General features: G+C 61.3%; 1 protein-coding gene across 1 annotated transcript; it reads right to left on the bottom strand.

Annotated features, from left to right (window-relative positions):
• Positions 1-131: 131 nt before the first annotated feature.
• On the bottom strand, positions 132-19,401 carry ONECUT3 (one cut homeobox 3). Its single transcript, XM_061190778.1, has 2 exons — positions 18,219-19,401; positions 132-424 (listed from the first exon to the last, which is right to left on the bottom strand). Exons 1-2 carry the CDS (start codon positions 19,399-19,401, stop codon positions 132-134), a joined length of 1,476 nt encoding a protein of 491 aa, XP_061046761.1.
• Between the last annotated feature and the right edge of the window lie 641 nt (positions 19,402-20,042).

The raw sequence follows: 20,042 nt of genomic DNA, 5'->3' as shown, positions 1-20,042 counted from the left end.
CCCTCCAGGCGCCCCCTAGGGCGGGTCTCCGGGCCGGCAGGGTTGGGGCTGGGGGACGTGGGAGGGCAGCGCCCGGGCCGTGGAGGCTGGGAGGGCGCGTGGGGGGGGGGGGGGGAAGGGGGCGGGGCGCCTCAGGCCTTGGAGAAGGTGGCCGCGGCGCCGGCGGGGCCCCCGGGGGCCGCGCCGGGCTCCTCGGCCCAGCGGTTCATGCAGCGGCGCCGCGCGTTCATGAAGAAATTGCTGACGGTGTTGAGCTCCAGGCCGAGCTGCTGAGAGATGGTGACCTGCATCTCCTTCGACGGCCGCTTGTTCTCCTTAAAGATGGCGATCAGCGTGCGCCGCTGCAGGTCGGTGAACACCAGGCGCTGCTTCTTGGGCTGCAGCGCGCGCTCCTTCTGCTGCTCTTGCTCCTTCCGCTTGCAGGCTGCGGGCGAGCGGGCGGGCGAGCGGGACGCAGCGCCACCGCGCGGCCGGACGGAAGAAGACAGGCCACACGTCCCGGAGCGGAGAAACACCAGGAAACACAGAAATAACGCGGGAAACGCGAGAGATGGAGGGAGAGACGACCCGGGGACAGGGCCAAAAGAGACAGGGAGACACAGAAAGAGGCCAGGAGGCAGCGAGTAGAGACCACCAGTAATGGAAGGAAAGGGGGGCAGACAGTCGTGGGCGGGGAGACAGAGACAGAGGAGGCAGATGTGGAGATGGGGAGAAACAGAAGGGGACACAGTGTGAGCACACCTCCACAGGCACGGGTCGCCACCCCTCCCATCCCCCTTCTGCATGCTGGCCCCCTCCCCAGCCTCATATCCCCAAACCCCTCCCCACCCCCCCAAGAATCCTGACCTCAAGAGCACCACTGGTGTTGGTGGCTTTCCGCCCTCCCTTCTGCAGCCCACACCTGGGGGGTGCTGGGGGAAATGACATGGAAACTCTACATGTGAGTTATTTGGCTCAGTGTAGACCTGGGTGAAAGAAGTGGTTAATTCATAGGTCCTTGGAGGTGTGTCACAAACCCCAGTAACCTCCCCCTGGAATGATGGGGCAAGAGGGTTCTCAGAAGGGGGGTGACAGTCCATGCTTCCTTCCCTGGTGTCCTCTGGCGCCTGGCCAGCTCAGGGACCCTGAACCAGGCTCACATGGCTGTCCACTGCCTGATTCTGGTATCTGAGCCCCCACTCTGGCCTCCCCCCACCAGCAGACCGAGACTGAGGTTTGGCTCCCCTCAAGTCCCCAGAGGAACTTCTGGAGCTGGGAGGATCTAAGGGGGGTTGAGAGACCAGCCCTCCCTCTCCCAGGGCCACCTGGCACTGAGGACCGGGAAGGCTGCAGGAGGCTGCCCTGTGGTCGGTGGATGCTTGCAAAGGGGAAATGGCAACATCTCAGGGTGGTGGAGCTGGGCTGGAGCCTGTGGTCCGCTCCTCCCTGCCCCAGCTCCAAAGCGGACCCCTCCCCTCAATGCCGTAGGGGCCAGTGGGTGGAAAAGATGAGCTTCACCAGCCAGAGCTGGCTACTTCCCCCCGGGGGCTGGTGACATCAGCACAAACTCTATCAGAGTCTCAGTTCCTCATCCACATACCAGTCAGGGGCAGTGGGCGGTGGACACCTGCCCTATCCTGCCTCCCCGCCAACCGCTTGCCCCAGCGACTCTGTCACCCCCATAGTGGCCGGTGGCACAGGCTGTACTAGCAGATCCCTGCTGCCAGGCCTAGTGGCCTGCTGGGACCACACGCCAAGGTGGCTTTTTTTGGTTCCAGGACAGTCTGAACCCGATGACATGCCAGATCAATGTCCACACACGTCAGCAAAAATAAATGAATGTCCCCTGCACTGTGGCTCGTTTCTCGGGGACGACAGGTTCCCCTGTGTGAACTGACGCGCCACGTCCCTCCCTGGCCCCCTCTGACCTGGAACACACACGGGGCTTCTGATTGGCTGTTTCAGGTTTCATGATTAAAGAAGAGTGATGATCAGAGCTTACTGGACATTTCAGAAAAGCCTCTAATGAAGGAGAGAGAGAAAAGTGAGAAAAATGGCAGGAGGACTGGGGGATGATGCTCTCAGAAGAAACAGACAGGTCAGGCACTGTTATAAGTCAGATTCTTGGAGAGGTAAGAGAAAAATACTGTATCCATGAAACAGGACCACGAAAGGCGAAGACAATGCTCTTAGAATTTAAGTATATAATAGCTGGAATAAAGTCAATGTAAGAATTGGAACGTAGGGAATTCCTGGTGGTCCAATGGTTAGGACTCGGCGCTTTCACTGCCAAGGGCCCGGGTTCAGTCCCTGGTCGGGGAACTAAGATGCTGCAGGCCATGTGACTGAACCAAAAAATTAAAAAAAAAAAAAAAGAATTGGAACATAAAGCAAATATCCCTGGAAATACAAGTGGACACAGAGATGGAAAATGAGGGAACGGTGATAACAAAGTTAGAGGATGAATGTGCAGGTTTGTCATCTGAGCAAGAGGCCATCCAAAACTAGAGGAAGGGAAGCCCAAATAAATTTTATATATATATATATATATATTTTAAAAATCCATGGCTGGAAGACATGAGAGTTCAGTTTAAAACAGCCCATGAAATGCTCAGCTCAATGAATGAAAAATAATACACTCCCTGAGGTTCATCCTCGTGAAATGTCAGGGACCCAGGATGAAAAAGAAGATAAAAGGTCCCAGAGAGGAAAGCCACATGCCATTTGGAGACCTAAGAATCAGAGTGGCTTTGGGCTTCTTGAAAACTGGGAGCCAGTGGAACAATGCCTTCAAAATTCTGAGGGAAAACTGTATTCAGCTAGAATTGTGTGACCGGCCAAACATAAGCATGAAGGTGGACTAAAGATATAGTCAGACATTCAAGGTCTCCAGAAGTTGACTTCTGTATACCCTTTTCTCAGAAAGCTACTAGAGGGTGTGTTCCATCAAAATGAGGAAGTAAATCAAAAAAGGAAGGTGTGGGAATCAGGAAATGTGATTCAACCTAGAGGAAAAGGAAAAGAGGTCCCCCAAATGAAGAAGGGAGAGCCTGAAAGACAGCAGGACAAAGGCACCAAGGGCATGGAGGACAGCCCCATTCAGATCAGAACAAAAGAACCAAGGGAAATGGAAATGTCCTAACATGCGTTGGTTTCAAATTTTGTTGGAGGATGTGGGAAGAGTTTGTGATTGGCAACCATTAACTCCTGGAAAAACAAACAGCTGTACAAGAAAGGAAAAGCAATCCTGGTACTGCATGAGGCAAAACCTAGGAGATGAACAGTGTACCAGGCAGCCTTTTGTATACAAAACAGGGGAGTGAGAACATTTGTTCATATTTTATCTGCTTAAAGAAATGTTGGAAGGAAGCACAAGGAACTGCCTTGACCTCCCATCTGCTTGGAACTTGGCCAGCCTGTGAGGCTCACGAGAAGAGGCCACCTCCCTCACTCTTTCAAGGGAAAGCTGGGTCTCAGGCAGCAAGGCCAGGGAAGAGTCAAAACTCAGCCAGGCCTTTACATTCCAAAAGAGGCCTTTCTTGCCCTCCTGTTGTGATTGTCAATTCATTCATTCACTCATGCATTCATTCATTCTCTTAGCAATTTTCTCATGAATTCACTATGCATTTACACTAGGGACAGAGATACAAATGCTCCTTTGTATCAATGCTCTAGCTTGCAAGAGCTTTACATGTCCAGTGCCTTATAATTCCATAGGGCAGGAATTTTCCTTCTTACTTACTCAGAGAAGGTAAGCCCCTTCCCCAAGGTCGCCCAGCAAGTCCTGGCAGGGGCAAGACAGCAGCCAGGGTTGACTGCCAGATGGGAGGGAGGTAAGATGTGGGTCGCCTCTTTGCCCCCGGCCTCCCCCTTCTCCAATCCAGAGCCTAATGGGGGCCCCAGAGGCAGAGGCTGGGGGAGGGGCCGGGCGAAGCAGAGTGGTGAAAAAACTTCACGTTTTGTCGATCGCAGCAAAAAGAGGCTCCGCTCGCCCCCCTTCCCAGCGTTCAATCTAATTACAGCTCCTCACAGCCTGGATCGATCTGGGCTCCAGTCGGAGCTGTTTACCTCGAGCAGCTTTTGTCACCGCTTCCCTCCCCCACAGACCCCGGCAGCGCCGGCCTGGAGGCCCCTGCCCCTGGCGGGGGTGTGAGTGCCAGCATGGGAGGTGCCCCAAAGCCCCCCAGCAGCGGGTCCTCACTATCGCTGCCCTGCCCCTCATCAATATCCCTCCCAGCGCCCAGCATCACCCCAACCAGCCCTAAAAACCACTGCACCCCTGGAGGCAGCCCCAGAAGGAGGAGAGGTCTGGGTATGAGCCCCTTTCACAGAAGTGAAAACCAAGGCTGCCAGAGGACCGGCCAGGGAGCAGGGCTGGGGAAGAGGAGTCGGGGGAGCAGCCTGGGACGTACTCATGGCACCAGCCAGCAGCCTCACACTGCGGTGCCACTGCTGCGGCCACCTCTTCCACGATGATCTCCAGTGGGGACCGCCACTGTGGTGTACTTGCATCCCCTCCTCCACCTGCATCACTTCTCCCTCCATCACCTCCTCCACCATCGCCTCCTCCACCTGAATCACTTCTACCACCATCACCTCCACCATCCCCTCCTCCACCTGAATCACTTCTACCACCATCACCTCCACCATCCCCTCCTCCACCTGAATCATTTCTACCACCATCACCTCCACCATCCCCTCCTCCACCTGAATCACTTCTACCACCATCACCTCCACCATCCCCTCCTCCACCATCACCTCCTCCACCATCAGCTCCTCCACCATCGCCTCCTCCACCTGAATCACTTCTACCACCATCACCTCCACCATCCCCTCCTCCACCTGAATCACTTCTACCACCATCACCTCCACCATCCCCTCCTCCACCTGAATCATTTCTACCACCATCACCTCCACCATCCCCTCCTCCACCTGAATCACTTCTACCACCATCACCTCCACCATCCCCTCCTCCACCATCACCTCCTCCACCATCAGCTCCTCCACCATCGCCTCCTCCACCTGAATCACTTCTACCACCATCACCTCCACCATCCCCTCCTCCACCTGAATCACTTCTACCACCATCACCTCCACCATCCCCTCCTCCACCTGAATCACTTCTACCACCATCACCTCCACCATCCCCTCCTCCACCTGAATCATTTCTACCACCATCACCTCCACCATCCCCTCCTCCACCTGAATCACTTCTACCACCATCACCTCCACCATCCCCTCCTCCACCTGAATCATTTCTACCACCATCACCTCCACCATCCCCTCCTCCACCTGAATCACTTCTACCACCATCACCTCCACCATCCCCTCCTCCACCATCACCTCCTCCACCATCAGCTCCTCCACCTGCATCACTTCTCCCTCCATCCCCTCCTCCACCTGCATCTCTTCTACCATCATCACCTCCTCCACCATCAGTGTCGCTTCTACCTCGTCATGCCCTCCATCACCTCTGCTTCTGTCACCTCCACCACCCCCACCTCCTCCACCTGCATCACTTCCACCACCATCGCCTCTCCTGCCATCACCTCATCTCCACCATCATCGGTGTCCATCTACCACCATCACTTCCATCATCTGCATCAATTCCACCACGAGCCCCTCCTCCTCCACCATTACCACCACCTGTACCACCACCACTTCTCTCCGCAGCCGAACTCCGTCATCAACACCACCTCTGCTCTCATCACCTCCTCCACTTGCACCTCCACCACCATCACCTCCATTTTATCACCTCCACCACCGTCTCCTCCAAAATCCTCACCGACACCATCAAACCCCATCCTAGAGTCCACCTTGTATGTGCCCAGCACAGGGGGACTCAGCCCAGGTTCCCTCACCAGGGCCACCCAGCCTGTGGTGGGGAGACAGGGAGTGGCCCATTCTGCCTCCTTCAAACATTTTTCAGGGCACATCAGCTGCCCAAGCCCTCCCCATCTCACTTGGCCCCTGGCCCCCCACTGCCTCTCTGTTCTCACCTCCTCCTGTTGCCCCTCACTCAGCTCACTCCTCTGTGGCCACACTGGTCCCATCCCCCGGGCACAGTCCAACCTCAGGGCCTTTGCACTGGCTGCCACCTCTGCCTGCATCGCTCTTCTTTATTTTTTAAATATTTATTTATTTATTTGGCTGTGACGGCTCTTAGTTGTGGCACGTGGGATCTAGTTCCCTGAACCAGGGATCGAACCTGGGCCCCCTGCATTGGGAGCACGGAGTCTTAGCCACTGGACCACCAGGGAAGTCCCTGCCTGCATCGCTCTTCCCACGTTTCTTCATTGTTCCCTTGCCTCCTTCCATTCTTCGCTCAAATCTCTTCTCCGTGAGGCCCACCCTGACCCCCCCCAATTTAATACTGCAACTTTCTCCCTCCTCTGCTTTTTTCTTTCTTTTTTCCACACCATTCTCCCACTCTATCCAGGGGTGCCACAGAGTGAAGGTTTTGGACCCAACTTTCTCTCCTGTCCACCCTCCATGACCCCAGGGACTGAGAATCTGATACTTGGAGCTGCTGATTCCGAGATGCTCTGATCTTAAAGATGGTGGGGAAGGTGATGGAGATAGAAATGATTCAGGTGGAGGAGGGGATGGTGGAGGAGGAGATGGAGGGAGAAGTGATGCAGGTGGAGGAGGGGATGCAGGTACACCCCAGTGGCAGGTACACCCCCATCCTGTTTCCCTCATTGCTATCAGTCTTTTTGGAGTCCAGGGATGAGGAGGGTCTGGGGCTGGCTCCTGGGGGTCCCAGAGGCCCTGGAGGAGATCAAAGGCCATACAGAAGAGACCTTCTTCCCAAATCAGCCGCCTCACGGGGAGCCCAGCAGGCGCTAACGGCGGGCTTTTCGGCTGGTCTGGCCTGCGGTTCCCGCAGTGACTGGCAGGGGGGCCGTCCCCGCCCCAGCGCTGGCCGAGACTCCAGGTAGGAGGGTGGGCCCTGTTGGTCTGCGTTTCAGGTGGTGGCAACGGGAGGTGAGTTGGGGCCTCAAGTTCCCTTTCATTTCAGACCCTCGGAGACTTGCTCCCACGGCACCTCTGTCCCTCCTGCCTTTCTAGAAAGTTGCTCGCCTCCAGGGGCCCAAGAGGACAGTCAGACCCGCCCCCACCGTGGATCACTGCGTGGTGACAGCCTCTGAGTCTCAGGTTCCTCGAATGGAAAAGTGTCTTAATCATGATCTCTGCCTTGCCAGGCTCTGAGAAGGGGTTTAGCCAGAAAAGTCTTGAATACGATGGTGGGGCTGAGATGAGGCTCCCAGCTCCCATATGGGGGTTCCGGGGAGGAGCTAGGCTCTGGGCTCCACTTGCAGGGCAGCCGTGAAGTTTCTCCCCCTCTCAGGGCAGGCCTCAAGCCTCAGCACCTTCCCTAGAATCTTCCTGGAGGGGGGAGGGAGAAAATGAGGTCTGGAGTAGGGAGTTGGGCTGCCTCAGCCAAAGAACTCCTAGACATCCCTCAAGGCCCAGCCCCAGTTGCCCTTGCCCCAGGAAACTCTTCCCCTCACCCTCAGCAGAGCCCCAATTGTCTCCCCTAGGAGCCTTCTGGTGCCCAGCACAGAGTGGATCCACAGGAGGCTGCCGGCTGGCTGTGTTGTCCAATGCCTGACACCCCTGTGTGGGTGGTAGGGGACTCAGCCCAGACTGGAAGACCCTGCGCAGGGAGACCCGGCTGGCCACTGCCCTGGAGGGCCCGGTAAAGCAGGGGGACCCCAGGGAGGGCCCTCAGCAGGGAGCAGCCTGTCTACAGTCAGCCAGGGAGAAGCTGGGGCTGTGCAGCAGGCGGGGGAGGGGGTGTGCCCCTGGATTCAGTCGCCCCCTCAGTGGATGGAGAGGATCAGGCCCGCACTGGAGGGAACTGGGGTTGCACCTGTTCACCCCCATCACCACCTGACAAACACCCATCTCCTTCCCCCTCCTTCTCCCCCCTCCTCCCCCAACTTCCCCTCCCTTTCTCTCCCCCTCCTCCCTTCCTTCCCCTCCTCCCCCCGTCTGTCTCCCCCTCCCCTCTGGCACCCTGCGCCTTCCTCCTCTCCTCCAGAGGCCCACTGTGGTCTGGGTGGGTGACGTGGGGGGGATGAGTGCCCCTGCTGTGCCTGTCCTGGGCCATCCCTGGCCCCAGCCGGCTGACCACGCGGGAGTCTGTCTGTCCCCCATCAGTTGGGTGTGCCCGCCTGGCCGGGTGGAAGGCGGTGTGTGCAGTGCGGCTTTGCTGTATTGGGAGGGGTAGCCACGCACAGCAGACCACACGCGTGTGAGGAACGGGGAAAACTGGGAGGGTAGCCAGAGCCTTCGGTGCGACAGGCAGACAGGTGGGCAGCGGGTGGGGACCTGGAGGGGCAGTGGGGGCAGAGGCTCAGAGGATGTGGCCGGTCAGTGGGCAGCGGGGGAAGACCCGGGAGCCAGCAGGCCTCAGCGTGACGTGGGTTGGGGACACAGTGTGGATGTCAGACAGAGGAGGCAGTGTGAAGAATCAAGGGCGGAACGTGACTTGCTGGGTGTGACAGCCAGTGTGCGTGGTGCTGAGCCCACTGGGTCTGAGTCTACAGGATGTAGGATGGGCCATCGAGACCCCCGGGGTGGCTCCCGTCTGTCTTCTGGCCTTGGGCCTGCTAGTTGCCCCACTGCCCTGCCCTTCCCCGTCAGCGGGGACGCTGGGCCTGGGCTCCAGGGGCCGAGTGGCCCTGAGCACACAGTCTGTGGACACTGGTTTCCTGGTTTATAAAGCGGGCCCAGCGACCCCTGGTCCTGATGTCCCCGTCTGTCCGTGGGGTTGAGGGTCCCAACTGCGCAGCGGTCGGTCGCGAGGGTTAGCAAAGCTGGCTCCAAATGCGGGCCAGGGCAGACCCCGCAGCTGCTCACTTCTTCCCCCTCCCCGCTTCGCTCACACACTCATCAAGCACCTCCTGTGGGCGCTGCGTGCAAGCTCCCACGGAGCCGCGATGTGGTGTGCAAACACGCCACCCGAACAATCGCACAGACACAGGGAGACCGGTGACTGACTGTTCCCAGACGGGGCTGCCAGCTGCCCCCGCTGTGTGCACGGGATGGAGGTGGGCAGGGTTGGGCTATCTGGGGGGGAAGACATGAGCCCGGCTAGGGGGGAACAGATCTGGGCGTGGAAGGTGGAACTGGAGGCCGAGCTGGCATCGGGGACATTTGGGGCAGTCAGGGAGAGGGGCTAGTGAAGTCCAGGGAGGAGAAGAGGCAGAAGCCAGGTGGCATCAGGAGGGTGACTCCCCCCACTGTGAAAGCCTGGGTCTGACAGGGGAGGACAGCAGCCGGACGGTGGCCCCAGAAGTCAGCGATGCAGGCACCTGAGCAATTGTGCTCATCCCTCTGTGTCACCCTCTGTGCAGTGTCAGAGCCACCACGGAGCCACTCTTGTCTGCCCCCAGGGCCCCGGTCCTGTGTGCCTGTACCACCCCCTTCCCAGTATCCGTCCACCTGGGCACGGGGTGGTGGTGTGGGAGCGGGAGCCAGAGACACTGTCCCGTTCCCTCCCCGCCGGCCACCTCCTGCGCTCAGCTCAGCTTCTCGGAGCAGACAATTCAATACGGAGCCGGGTCCCCGGCTGGGATGATGACTGGTTTCCTTGGCGACACGTCCCACCCTGGCCACCAGCTGCCCAGCCCCAGATGTGGGCCACATTGATGCCACCACCCTAGCGGCTTGTCCCCACTGGGCTGAGCTGCCCTGAGCATCCCCCGCTGGCTTCCCCTGGCCAGGGACAGTGAATGACTTGCCCAAGGTCACACAGTGAGTCACTCGGAGGGGAGCCTGGAGCATGTACATGCCTCGGACCCCGCTTTATCCACACCCTGCACTCCTCAGGGCACCGGGAAGGGGAAGAGGTTCCCATGGGTGGGGGGAGGGGAGTCATCTCCAGGGAGACGGTGCTGAGCCAGGCCCCTGCCCTCAGATGCGGACCCCCTGGAAGTCTCAGCAGCCCCTCCTCTGTCTCCGATGCCTCTCCACTCTCTGCCCCTCCACCCCTCCCCTGCCCGCCAGGTCCACACCTCCCCCTCCCCCAGCCTCTGAACGCACCTTGGCTGTCACCCAGCCTCCCTCCCCACCCCCCTGCTTCCCCTGATGGGATTTTAATGGCCCCATTTTCAAATTAGTTCTGAGCCTTTCAAAGACTTATCAGGGAAATGAGCGTTTCCACTGGGCTCTGGGCTGCCCCTCCCGGGGGGGTCCATCTGGTGGTTGCAACGCCTGGGGATGGGGGGACGGGGGTGTCCAGGGGCAGCTCTCACGCCTTGAGACCCGCCCCCCCATTCAGGCACTCGGGGGCAAACCTCATCAGCGGGTGCACACAGAGCTTTTATTTTTTTTAAAAATGTTAACAGTCACAGCGGCCGACAGTTGGAGATGGATTTGAAAAAGATGACAGGAAAGAAACCTTCGGTGATAAGAAAAAGCATAGAGAAGCCAAAGCAGAAGAGGCCGGCGGGGGGGGGGGGGCGGGGGGGAGGGGGGGAGGAGGACCCAGCATTTCAGTGATTGGGAACCTAAGCCACAGATAAACTCACAGGCAAAACTGTCGTGCTGCACGTGCTCACTGCGGCCCTGGGGGCGACGACAAACCACCTGGAACATCCTAAATGTCCATTGGGCAGGGACGTGGTTGAAGACAGAAGGAAATGGCCAAAGAGAATACTATGCAGCGGGCAAAAATGCCTTCGAGGCTCTCTCTTTCCTGATGTGGATGTGCCGGGTGTCAGTGAAGCAAAAGCACAGCAGAACCGGTGTTTTTTTAAAAAGAGGAAAAGGAAAAGGAAAAGCACGTGCATTATGGCTGCCGGATTAAGTGTAACCTCTCTTTAGAAGGAGCAATACAAACTGGTTTACAGAAAAGGGACTTGCTCCACTTCAATTTGGAACTTGGCGAATGTGTCCGCTGTTTGAAAAAAATAATACAGCATTTTTTAAAGAACAGGGTGGGTAGACAGGAGGGAGGTGGAGGAAGCGAGCAGGGACTTTGCCGTTGCTCCAACGCGCGCAGGAGGCTTTTCTTTACGTGCTTCGTTCTCAGCCGGGCTGGGGATTCTAGTCTCCATTTGGGGAAACGGAGGTGCGCAGGAGAAGCGCCTTGTCCACATTCCCGGGCCTGAACGCCGCCGCCGCGTGCATCCCTCCCCAAGCGCCCCGGCCCCCGCGCTGTGCTGTCTGCGTTCCAGGAGCAGTGACCCCACGTTCCGAGCGCACAGCCAAGCGCGCCAAGTCCGTCGCCGCCCTGGGTTGGGCCGGAGGGAGGCGAACCCAGAGGCGGCTCCCCACGGGTGGGATGTGACTTCCCCCGGGGTGGGATGCGGGCGCTTGTTGAGGGCGCGCCGGTGACCCTGAGGCTCGGAGGACGCGGGTGTGCAGGGCAAGGGGCCGGGTCCTTACACTGGGCTGCGTGCGCCCGTGTCCCTCCAGGCTGTGGAGGGCGGATGCACGCTAGATCCTTTCGGGTTTGTGAGATCCCATGTCCGCTGAGGACAGACGTGCGGAGCGCGGCGGCCCCGGCTGCGCTCCGCGGCTTTGCCGGCACTGCGGGGCGGCGTTGGCCTGGTGGTGGAATCTGAGGCACCGACATCTTTCCTAGTGGGCGCGGATGCCTTACGGTGCGTAGAAAAGCATGAACCCTGCTGTGCCTGCACCAGGTCCCCCATCACCTACCTCCGTCACCGCGGGCGGACGCGACCCTCTCCCAACCCCCCAGCTCTAGGGAGTGGGGTCTGGACAGCAGCTGCCCAGAAGCGGATGGGTAGGAGAGGTGGCCCAGCGGCTCAGCTGGGGGCCCCTGAAAAATTCCCAGGCGCCAGCGCAGGTGTCGGGGGAGGGAAGTGGGTTCTTCCCTACTCCCCCAGCGCCGGGATGTGCCAGACCCCCACCAGAGGGCGGTGGGGGTCCTGAGCCGGAGTCTGCGCGCACTTGCCCTAGTGTGGATGTGGGCGTCTACACTTGTGTCCCGTGAGGATCTACACTTACATCCCTGTTCCTTCGCATCTCCGCTTGCGTTCCCCGCGTGCGTCTACACTGTGTCACTGGCACGTCTACACTTCCGTCCCCTCTCTCCAGAAGCCCGCGCCGGTCATGGGCGCCTCTCCTTGTCCGTTTCCGTCTGCTGACAATCTGTGGCTTTGTGCGTGTGACTCTTTAGGTCTAAACCCCCGGCCTACCCCACATCTGTCCATAGGGCAAGACATCAGCAGCAGGAGAGTCCCGTTTCCTAGCCCCACCATGTCCACACCTATTCAGCAGAGGGGAAACTGAGGCCGCAGGTGTCCCTGGGCTGCCCAAGGTCAGGTGGGTCTCCCAGGCTGCCCCTGGCTCCCGGCCAGTCTCTTCCCTCCCCCACGAGCACAGCCTTCCTTATTGATCAAGGGCCATATTTAATTAAACACTTGATTCAAACCAGCCTGAGCTTCCCTGGTTAAGCTGAGCTTGCTGCTGCTACGTACAAAGACTCCAGCCGCAGGGGTCCAGCCTCCATCCTTACAGCAGCTCTGGCTTCCCACCTCCCAGCCTTTGTCCTTGGTGGTTCCACCTGCATTGATGCAGGACAGAAAGTTAGGGCCGTGGCAGGAAGTTTCCTCTACTTCTGGGCTCTTGGGAGCCACGAGGCACGGTACTAAGCAGAAGAATGATGGGCTCTGACTTACTGTAAGAAGCCCCCTCCAGCTTTGGAGAGAGGACATCAGGGGAGGGAGTGGAGCCTGGAGACCAGCAAGGAGGAGGCAGCGGCCAGAGGTGGGTTGCTCAGACTAGAGTGGTGATGGTTGATAGGGAGGGAGTTTAGGGAGAATGGCTGGGTCTTGGTTAGTCCTAGGATTTTCAGCTAAGGGGACTTCAGAATAAAGGAGCCAAAGCCCAGCTCCAGCCCCTCACCTGGCAGATTCCTCTGTGTGCTTCTCTGTGACGTGGGAATGACCATCCTTGTCTCTCAGGCAGGAAGGGACTATCGGGACTGAGGTCCAAGGAGGGCTGGACCTCCAGTTCAGGGCCCAGGTTCCCCCTGAGGGCTGGCAGCCAAGAGGGGGCAGTTCACCAGGAAAAGCAGAAGCGGGTGGCTCTGAGTTCAGCAGGAGGACACTGGGACCCGGCCCCCATCCCCAGGGTCTCTGGTGGTCCCTGGGGGGACTCATATGGGTCCGTCATCCTGTCTAGCTCTGAGTCGGAAGGAAAAGTGCAGGCCTGCCCTCCCGGCCCAAGGGTCACCCAAGCAGTTTGTAAACTAGACCTTGACATGACCTTGAGAGCCTCCCTCCTGTCCCTGGCCTCAGTCCACTGAGCTCCCCTCCCAGCCTTTGTCTCTGCTGGGCCACCTGCCTGGAATGTCCCCCCATCTCTGAGGGAGGTGGGAGCCTGAGCATCTCAAGCCCCATTTACTAAAGGCTCTGAGTCACCCTGAGTGTGCAGCTTTGGCAAGCACCTTTCTTTCAGCCTTGGCTTGCTGGTCTGTAAAATGGGCTCAATATCCAAACTGGCTTAAAAGGTCCCTCATTTCTGGTGAGTGAACCGAGGGGGAGGGGGAGGGCTTCCGGGCATCCCAGCCCGCCCCCTCCCCATCTGACAACCTACCCCTCTCCTCTCCCTCCCCCTCTGCATGGAAGTGGAAGCCAGAATCAGTGAACCTGAGCAGGGTGCTGGTGCCGCCCCACTTGGGTCTTGTGGTCTAGAAGGAGGGACTGGTTTGGGGGACCCAAGGTATCATGCACAGTCCCTCATGGCCCTGGCACACACAGCCCCAGACAGTATCCCCCCACTCCCTGCTTCCCTGAGGAGGCCTGCAGTGTCCCCTCCAGGTCCCAGACCCCTTCTGGCTCCCCTGCCCACTCTCTGTGGGTCCCACAAAGCACAGGCTGCCAGGGGTGACCCAGGTCCTCCCTAAAGACAAGGAGATGTGGGCGTGAGTGGGTGATTAAGCAATGTGGCCTCAGGGTACAGGGTCTGTGAATACATCCTGAGGGGCTCTGGGGGGGGCAGGGTTGATAAGAAAAACCTCAACAAACACCTAAGGGGTGGTATCTGATTCTGTCCATTTCTCAGATGAGGAAACTGAGACTCAGACCCTCACCCAAGATCAGTCAGTGACAGAGACCGGGTGAGGCCAGGTCTCCAAATTCTCTGCTGGGGTGGCTTTCTGGAGGGGTCTGTAAGAGGTGTGGACCCTTGTGGGTGGATCAAGGTCAGGTTTTACTGAAGGTACATTGGTCTTTGCGGGGGTGGGGGGATGGGGGGAGGGGAGAGGGGGTCGAGAGTGCTTGCGGGGGGAGGGATCGTGTCCCTCCAAGTGGGACTCCGGAATTGGACCTTGTGGGTTGAGTCTCTTCAGCCTCAGGACCGCCCCCCCCCCATTCAACACCTGTCCGGGGATGGTGGCTGCAGAATGGGGGGAGGGGTGGGGGAAAAGCCTGTCCTAGCCTGGCGGGGGGCAGCTGGTGTGCCCTTCCCCTTTCCATCACCATCCCTTCCAGACTCCAGGCCCCTGGCCACCGCACTGCAAAGCCACTGCCAACCCTGACATCTGCCCTCACCGTGCCCACCCCCTGTCACTTCCGGAAATGGCTCCCTCTCTGCCTCAGTTTCCCCCACGGCCGGTCTCCCACAACCTTCAGGGATTCTGGGTCTGGGGCTCATCAGCAGGCGAGAAGGAGGAGGAGGAGAGGGCCCTTCTTTCAATCGCCACCATCTGATATTTTATATATATTTTCTGATCAGTTACAAAAAATACTTTTCCTCCGGAGTTGCAATTTAAACAATATTTGAAGACGGCCGAAGTTATCGACCTGGCGACGGTGATGAATTAGAGACGGTAATTCGAATTCATCGACCGCCCCGCCCCCGCAGAGCCCGCCAGCCCCTCCCCCAGCCCCTCTCCCGTAATTACTGTTTGAGACAGAGTCGGGGAGGGCTTCGAAGAGGCGGCGGCTCCGAAGCTGTGGGACTGAGGATCCCGGGGTGGAGTAGGGCTAGACCCCCCCAAGGACATTGGGGTTGGGGGGCTGCAGGATGGGCCATCCCCAGAATCTCAGAATGTCAGACTCAGAGCCTGGCTCCCCCAATGTACACACATTGTACAGGTGGGTAAACCGAGTCACAAAGAACAGGCAGGCCTGGGGGCAACGGAGTGGGGGACCCTCAGGTCTACCTGGCCAGATTTCTTGGGTGCTTCAGAGAAACAAAGAAACTGCTCTTCCCTCCTCAGCCCCAGAGCCGGGAAGGAGAGAGGCGGGGGAGCTGGGAGGTGACAGGATCCAGACTAGTGGAACCCAGCAGACGGGCAGCCGCTGGGACCTCTCAACTCCCCTTTCCAGTCTCTCCTTTTCTGTCTCTTTGTCTCTCTCTTTGACTTTCTCTCTTCTTTTTTTTTTGCCACTCTCTGTCCTTCCTTACCTATCTCTCTTTCTCTCTGTCTCTGCTTGTGTCTTTCTCCCTCCTGGTCCAGCGCAAGGACGGGACTACCGGACGGGACGTCCGGAGCAGCTCGGCCAAGAGGCGAGGCCGGAGGAGGGCCAGCGCGAGGGGGTGGGACTGGGGCGCGGAGCTGCAGGGTCCCGGGAAGGTGGGCGGCTTTCACTGGGCCCGGAATGGGGCGGGGGAGGAGGGAGGGCGGCGGTGAGCGCTCCCTGCCGGGGTTGGACTGTGCAGGTCTGGGCGCCGGGAGGTGCTTTGTGCTGTCGCTTGCGGGTCGGCGCGTTGGGGAGGGATGCGCCCCGCCTCCCCCCCAACCGCTGCGATTTGCCGCCACTTAACCGCTTTTCATTTGCGCAGCGACCGGAACTAAAGGCCTCTCGGCCAGTCGGTGCCTAATTACCCCGGCCCGGCCACCTCTGACATCCTAAGGCCAGCCCCGCGCTGTGGACAGGGTCCTGAACGCGCTAGAGGTGTGGCGGGGGCCCAGCGCCAGGCGCGCGGACCAGGCGGACGGGAGGGTTGGGGTGGGTGGGTCACGCGTGGGCAGCGGCCTGGAGGAGTCGGGGACAGGCCGGGTGTTGAGGTTCAATGTCCCCTGGGCCTGAGCATGTGCCAGGTCCTGCGCTCATCCTCTCCATTTCCCCCACATACCCCTGAGACGGCCACTATTCTGACTCCCACTTCAAAAGGGGAAACCGAGGCTCAGAGAGGTGAGGCGTCTGGCTGCCGCCGCAGAAGTCGGGGAGGCCCGGCTGGGATGCAAACGCAGCCTCAGTTTCCCCTGTCCTCCCTGTACTTACACAGACTCTGGGAGCTGGCGCCCTGATGGCTGGCGCTGATCCCTTACAGCAGGCACCCGCCACAGGGACTTCTCACCTGAGGCTTGTCATTCTAAGACGCCCTGGCCAATCTGTTGGGTGGCCCCGAAGTGTGCCACTCAAATACCACAAAGAGGTCCAGTTAGTTACATGACAGTGACGGTGGACAAAAATGGAAAGTGGTGTGTCCTTTGGGTACGCGCGTGTCAGACACAATGTCCCCAAAATACATGTGCCGGGAAGGAGGCCGAAGGTGGCCAGTGTGCAGTAAGTCAAACCTCACAAGTGACCCCATTCGCTGAGGGCTGCTTAGTACCTGCAGCGTCGGAGCCATGCCTTTGCCTGCTCCCTAATCACCTGCATCACACACGGCAGGCTGTGGCTGTGTGTTGGTGTGACTGAGTGTCCCCTGCGAGCACACCTGTGTCATTGCATGTGTCGTGAGCAGGACAGAGTGGGTACTGCCCTTACACAAGACCGTCCAGGTTCCTGATGCCATTTCTAACATTTCACGGCCACCTGCCCACGCACTTGGTTACCTGCCACATAAAAGGAGGATTTAGTCCCCCATGTGGAGAATCTAGGAAGCCTATCCGAGGCTCAGGCAGTCACCTTGCTCTGCAGAAGGGGCAACTGAGGCCCGCGTGTGGGTGCAGGTCCCCCAGGTTGTCCAGGACGCCTGGGGGGAGGGGAGCAACGAACACCGACCCCTCTCCATCCCCCAACGGCACCCCCTCTTCCCCAGCCCCCCTGCCCGGCCCCTCACAGCCAAGTCCCTCCCTGCCTCCCCGCTTACGGGGTGCCTGGTTTGAGCCCCAGCCCACTCCATCCAGCCCCACTCGCCCCTGTGCGCAGAGAATCGATCGATCAGGCGCCCGGGGCCGCTATTGTCCCCACTGCTGGGGTGGCTGCGGCGGCTGCAGCCCCTCCCCAGAGTGGCCAGGAAAAGACCCCCCACACACAAGCCAGGCCACCGTGGTGAGAGTGGGGGCTCTCCTGCACCCCACCACGCACACCCAGGAGAAGGGGTCCTGGCCGCCGGCTCTCTGGGGGCAGATGTGGACCCAGCTGTTGTCAGCTGGGAGGGAGGAGGGAGCGAGGCGGGGGGATAAGCATCAGTGTGAGTGAGACACGGAGACACAGGCAGAGAGAGGTAGAGAGGGAGCGGGACCGAGAGAAGGAGAAAGAATGAGACCAGGAGGAAAAGGGAGATCGAGCAAAAAAAGACCCCAGTTCGCCGGACAGAGAGAGAAGTAGAAACGAGAGAAACACAAAACGGAAAAGAGAGGCCGGTGGGGTGCGCGCACCCTAACCAGGAGCAAACGCGTGGGGCGAGCGGCCGGCTGGGGTGTAAAGGCCTCCGGGCCGCGCGGGCCGAGGGTCCCCTGGGCTGCCCCTCCCCCGCCCGTTCTCGGGTGACCTTTGCCAGCGGCCGGAGAGGGGGAGGGGGCTATCGATCGCGGAGGCTCAGCTACAAAGAAGCGCGCGCTGGGGCCGGGGCCTGAGCGCGGGCCCGGCCCTGGCTGCTAAGGTTCTGGCACCCGGTGCACGGTCCCGGCGCTCTGCCCCGGGGCTGGAGGCGCAGCGAGGGGCCGTTTGGGAGGAGGGGAGTGGCACCCCGAGCTGAAAGCGGCGGCGCGTCTGGGGCACCCACCCCCTAAAACACACACACACACATCACACACACAATGAGCGACCCTGCTGGCAGCTTGGGGATCCTCCAGCAGTCTAAAAAGGGTCCAGGGACCCCCTCCCAGTTCCCGGAGGGGCTGGGCGGGAGTCTACGGGAGGGACGGCGGCACAATCCTTTTCCCCTTTTTGCTGACGGAACTGACGGGCAGAGGCGTAGATCACGCTCTAGCCTCCTGCAAGGGGGTCCAGAGAGGGCGGCGGGGCGCAAGGCCGCCGACTGGGGAGGGAGCCGGGGCTCTCCGCTGCCGCACTCCTTGGTGCTGGGGAGCCCCGAGCCGGACCCCTAGGGTCGGGCAGTACGCGCCGCGCTCCTACCTGCGAGGCGCAGCGCCGACATGCGCTGGAACTCGGGCTCTTGCAGCCACTTCCACATCCTGCGGAAGGTCTCGCGGCCCGACTTGAGCTTGCTCCAGGGCTTGGGGTTGCGCAGCAGGTCGGAGAGCGTGCCCTGCGAGCGGCACAGGATGCGCTGCGCGAAGATGGCCTGCGGGATGCTGTAGCGCTTCAGCTCCGCCGTGATGCGCTGCGCCACCTCCTTGGTGTTGATCTCCTCGGCCGCCGCGCCCGCCCCGGGGCCGCCGCCTCCCGCGGCCGGGCCGCCGCCGCCGGAGTGAGGCCCGTGCGCTCCGGCCGCCGCCAGCCCGCCCAGCGGCGCCAGCAGCCCGCCGGTGCTCCCGGCGCCCGAGCTGCTGCCGCCGCCGCCGCCGCCTCCGGGCAGCCCGCGGGCCAGCGCGTCTTCCGCGCGACCCAGCAGCGCGGCGTGAGGCTCGAAGGCGGCGGGCGGCAGCAGCTTGTCCCCCGCCAGGTGGCCCGGCGCGCCATAGGCGGCCAGCGGCGGCGGCGGCGGCGGGGGCTGAGGGGCGCCGTGCAGCGCGGGCGGCAGTGCGTTGGGCAGCGGCGACAGCGGCGACCCCATGGCGGGCAGCTCCTTGCCGTAGGGCCCGTAGAGGTGGCCCACGGAGGCGAGCGCCGCGCGTTCGTCGCGCATGAGGGTGAAGCTGCCGCTCACGCTGGCCGCGAGGCGCTGCGGCGGGGGCGGCGGGGGCGGCGCGGCCGCCGGGTGCGGGTGCGAGTGGGGGTGGCCGCCGTGCGCCCCGGCTACGGCCGCGGCCGCCGCGTGCTGGTGGAACTTGTCAGCCACGGCCGCGAGCGGGGGCAGGTGCTGCAGGGGCGTGAGCGTCGTGTAGGTGCCGCCCAGGCCGGGGGCCTCGCAGGCCATGCCCATGGCCGGGTGCAGCGGGCCCGCCAGCTCCCCGCGGAAGTCGGCGCCGCCGCCCGCGCCGCTCGAGCCGCCCGCGCCCCCGGCGACCCCGGCGCCGCCGCCGCCGCCGCCGTCCAGCAGGCTCGCCATGCCGGCCACCAGGCCGGGGCGCCCGGGCGCCACGAGGCCGCGGTGCGGCGCCGCCGCCGAGCGCGCGTGGCTCGGGCTCAGCAGCTCGCCCGCCTGCGCATGGGCCACGCCGTGCAGGCCCCCCAGGCTCTCCAGGCTCAGCTCCATGCTCGGCCGCCTCGCGCGGGCCCCTCGCCGGCTCGGCCGCTCGCCCGCCGCGCGCGCTCCTTGGCGCCGGCCCGGCGCGCTCAAGGCCGACGCATGGCCCCCGCCCGCTCCCCGGTGGCTGCGCGCGAGGCTGCCCGGCTGAGCGGCGCACGGCCCGGCCCGGCTGCGAGCGCGGCCACCAGGATGTGGCGGGGGAGCGGCCGCCGGCGCCCGGGCCCGGGTCTGACGTCAGTGCCCCCGCCCACCGGCTCCCCTCGCCGCCGCCTCCCGCCGCCTCGCTTTCCGCCCGCCCCGGCCCCTTTCAGTGCCAGGCAGGCCGGAGTGGGCAAGACTCCGGGCTTCTGGGGTCCCCTGCCTCTGTCTCCGCCGTGCCCCCTGGGGACTGGTCGTACCCGGGGACAATGGGCGGGGGTCGAGGACAGACTCTGCCGAGGTGGGACTGGGGACCTCGTCTCTGGGTCTCTGATTCCCTGTCTCTCCCGACGGTCGTGAAGGTTACTTTCCTACCTGGCACCCATAAGTCCATCTTTAGGGAGTGCGCAGGAGTGTGGCTGAGTGGGGGTCTGTGATCGTGCTCCCCCCAACCCACACAGACCCCCCAGGAGGTGGGCCCTCTGCTCGCTCACCTCCCTCTATCTCAG

This window comes from Eubalaena glacialis, chromosome 4 (genome assembly GCF_028564815.1).
Source record: "Eubalaena glacialis isolate mEubGla1 chromosome 4, mEubGla1.1.hap2.+ XY, whole genome shotgun sequence".
Classification (NCBI taxonomy): domain Eukaryota; kingdom Metazoa; phylum Chordata; class Mammalia; order Artiodactyla; family Balaenidae; genus Eubalaena; species Eubalaena glacialis.
The sequence above is the reverse complement of the archived record's forward strand: the minus strand, read 5'-3'. Positions and strand labels throughout refer to the sequence as shown.

Bases quoted from the DNA above. Each gene is read 5' to 3' on its own strand.
- ONECUT3 (XM_061190778.1), bottom strand. From the start codon at position 19,401: ATGGAGCTGAGCCTGGAGAGCCTGGGGGGCCTGCACGGCGTGGCCCAT. The intron at 425-18,218 runs GTAGGAGCGCGG...GCTCGCCCGCAG, and splicing joins GTCGGCGCTGCGCCTCGCAG to CCTGCAAGCGGAAGGAGCAA.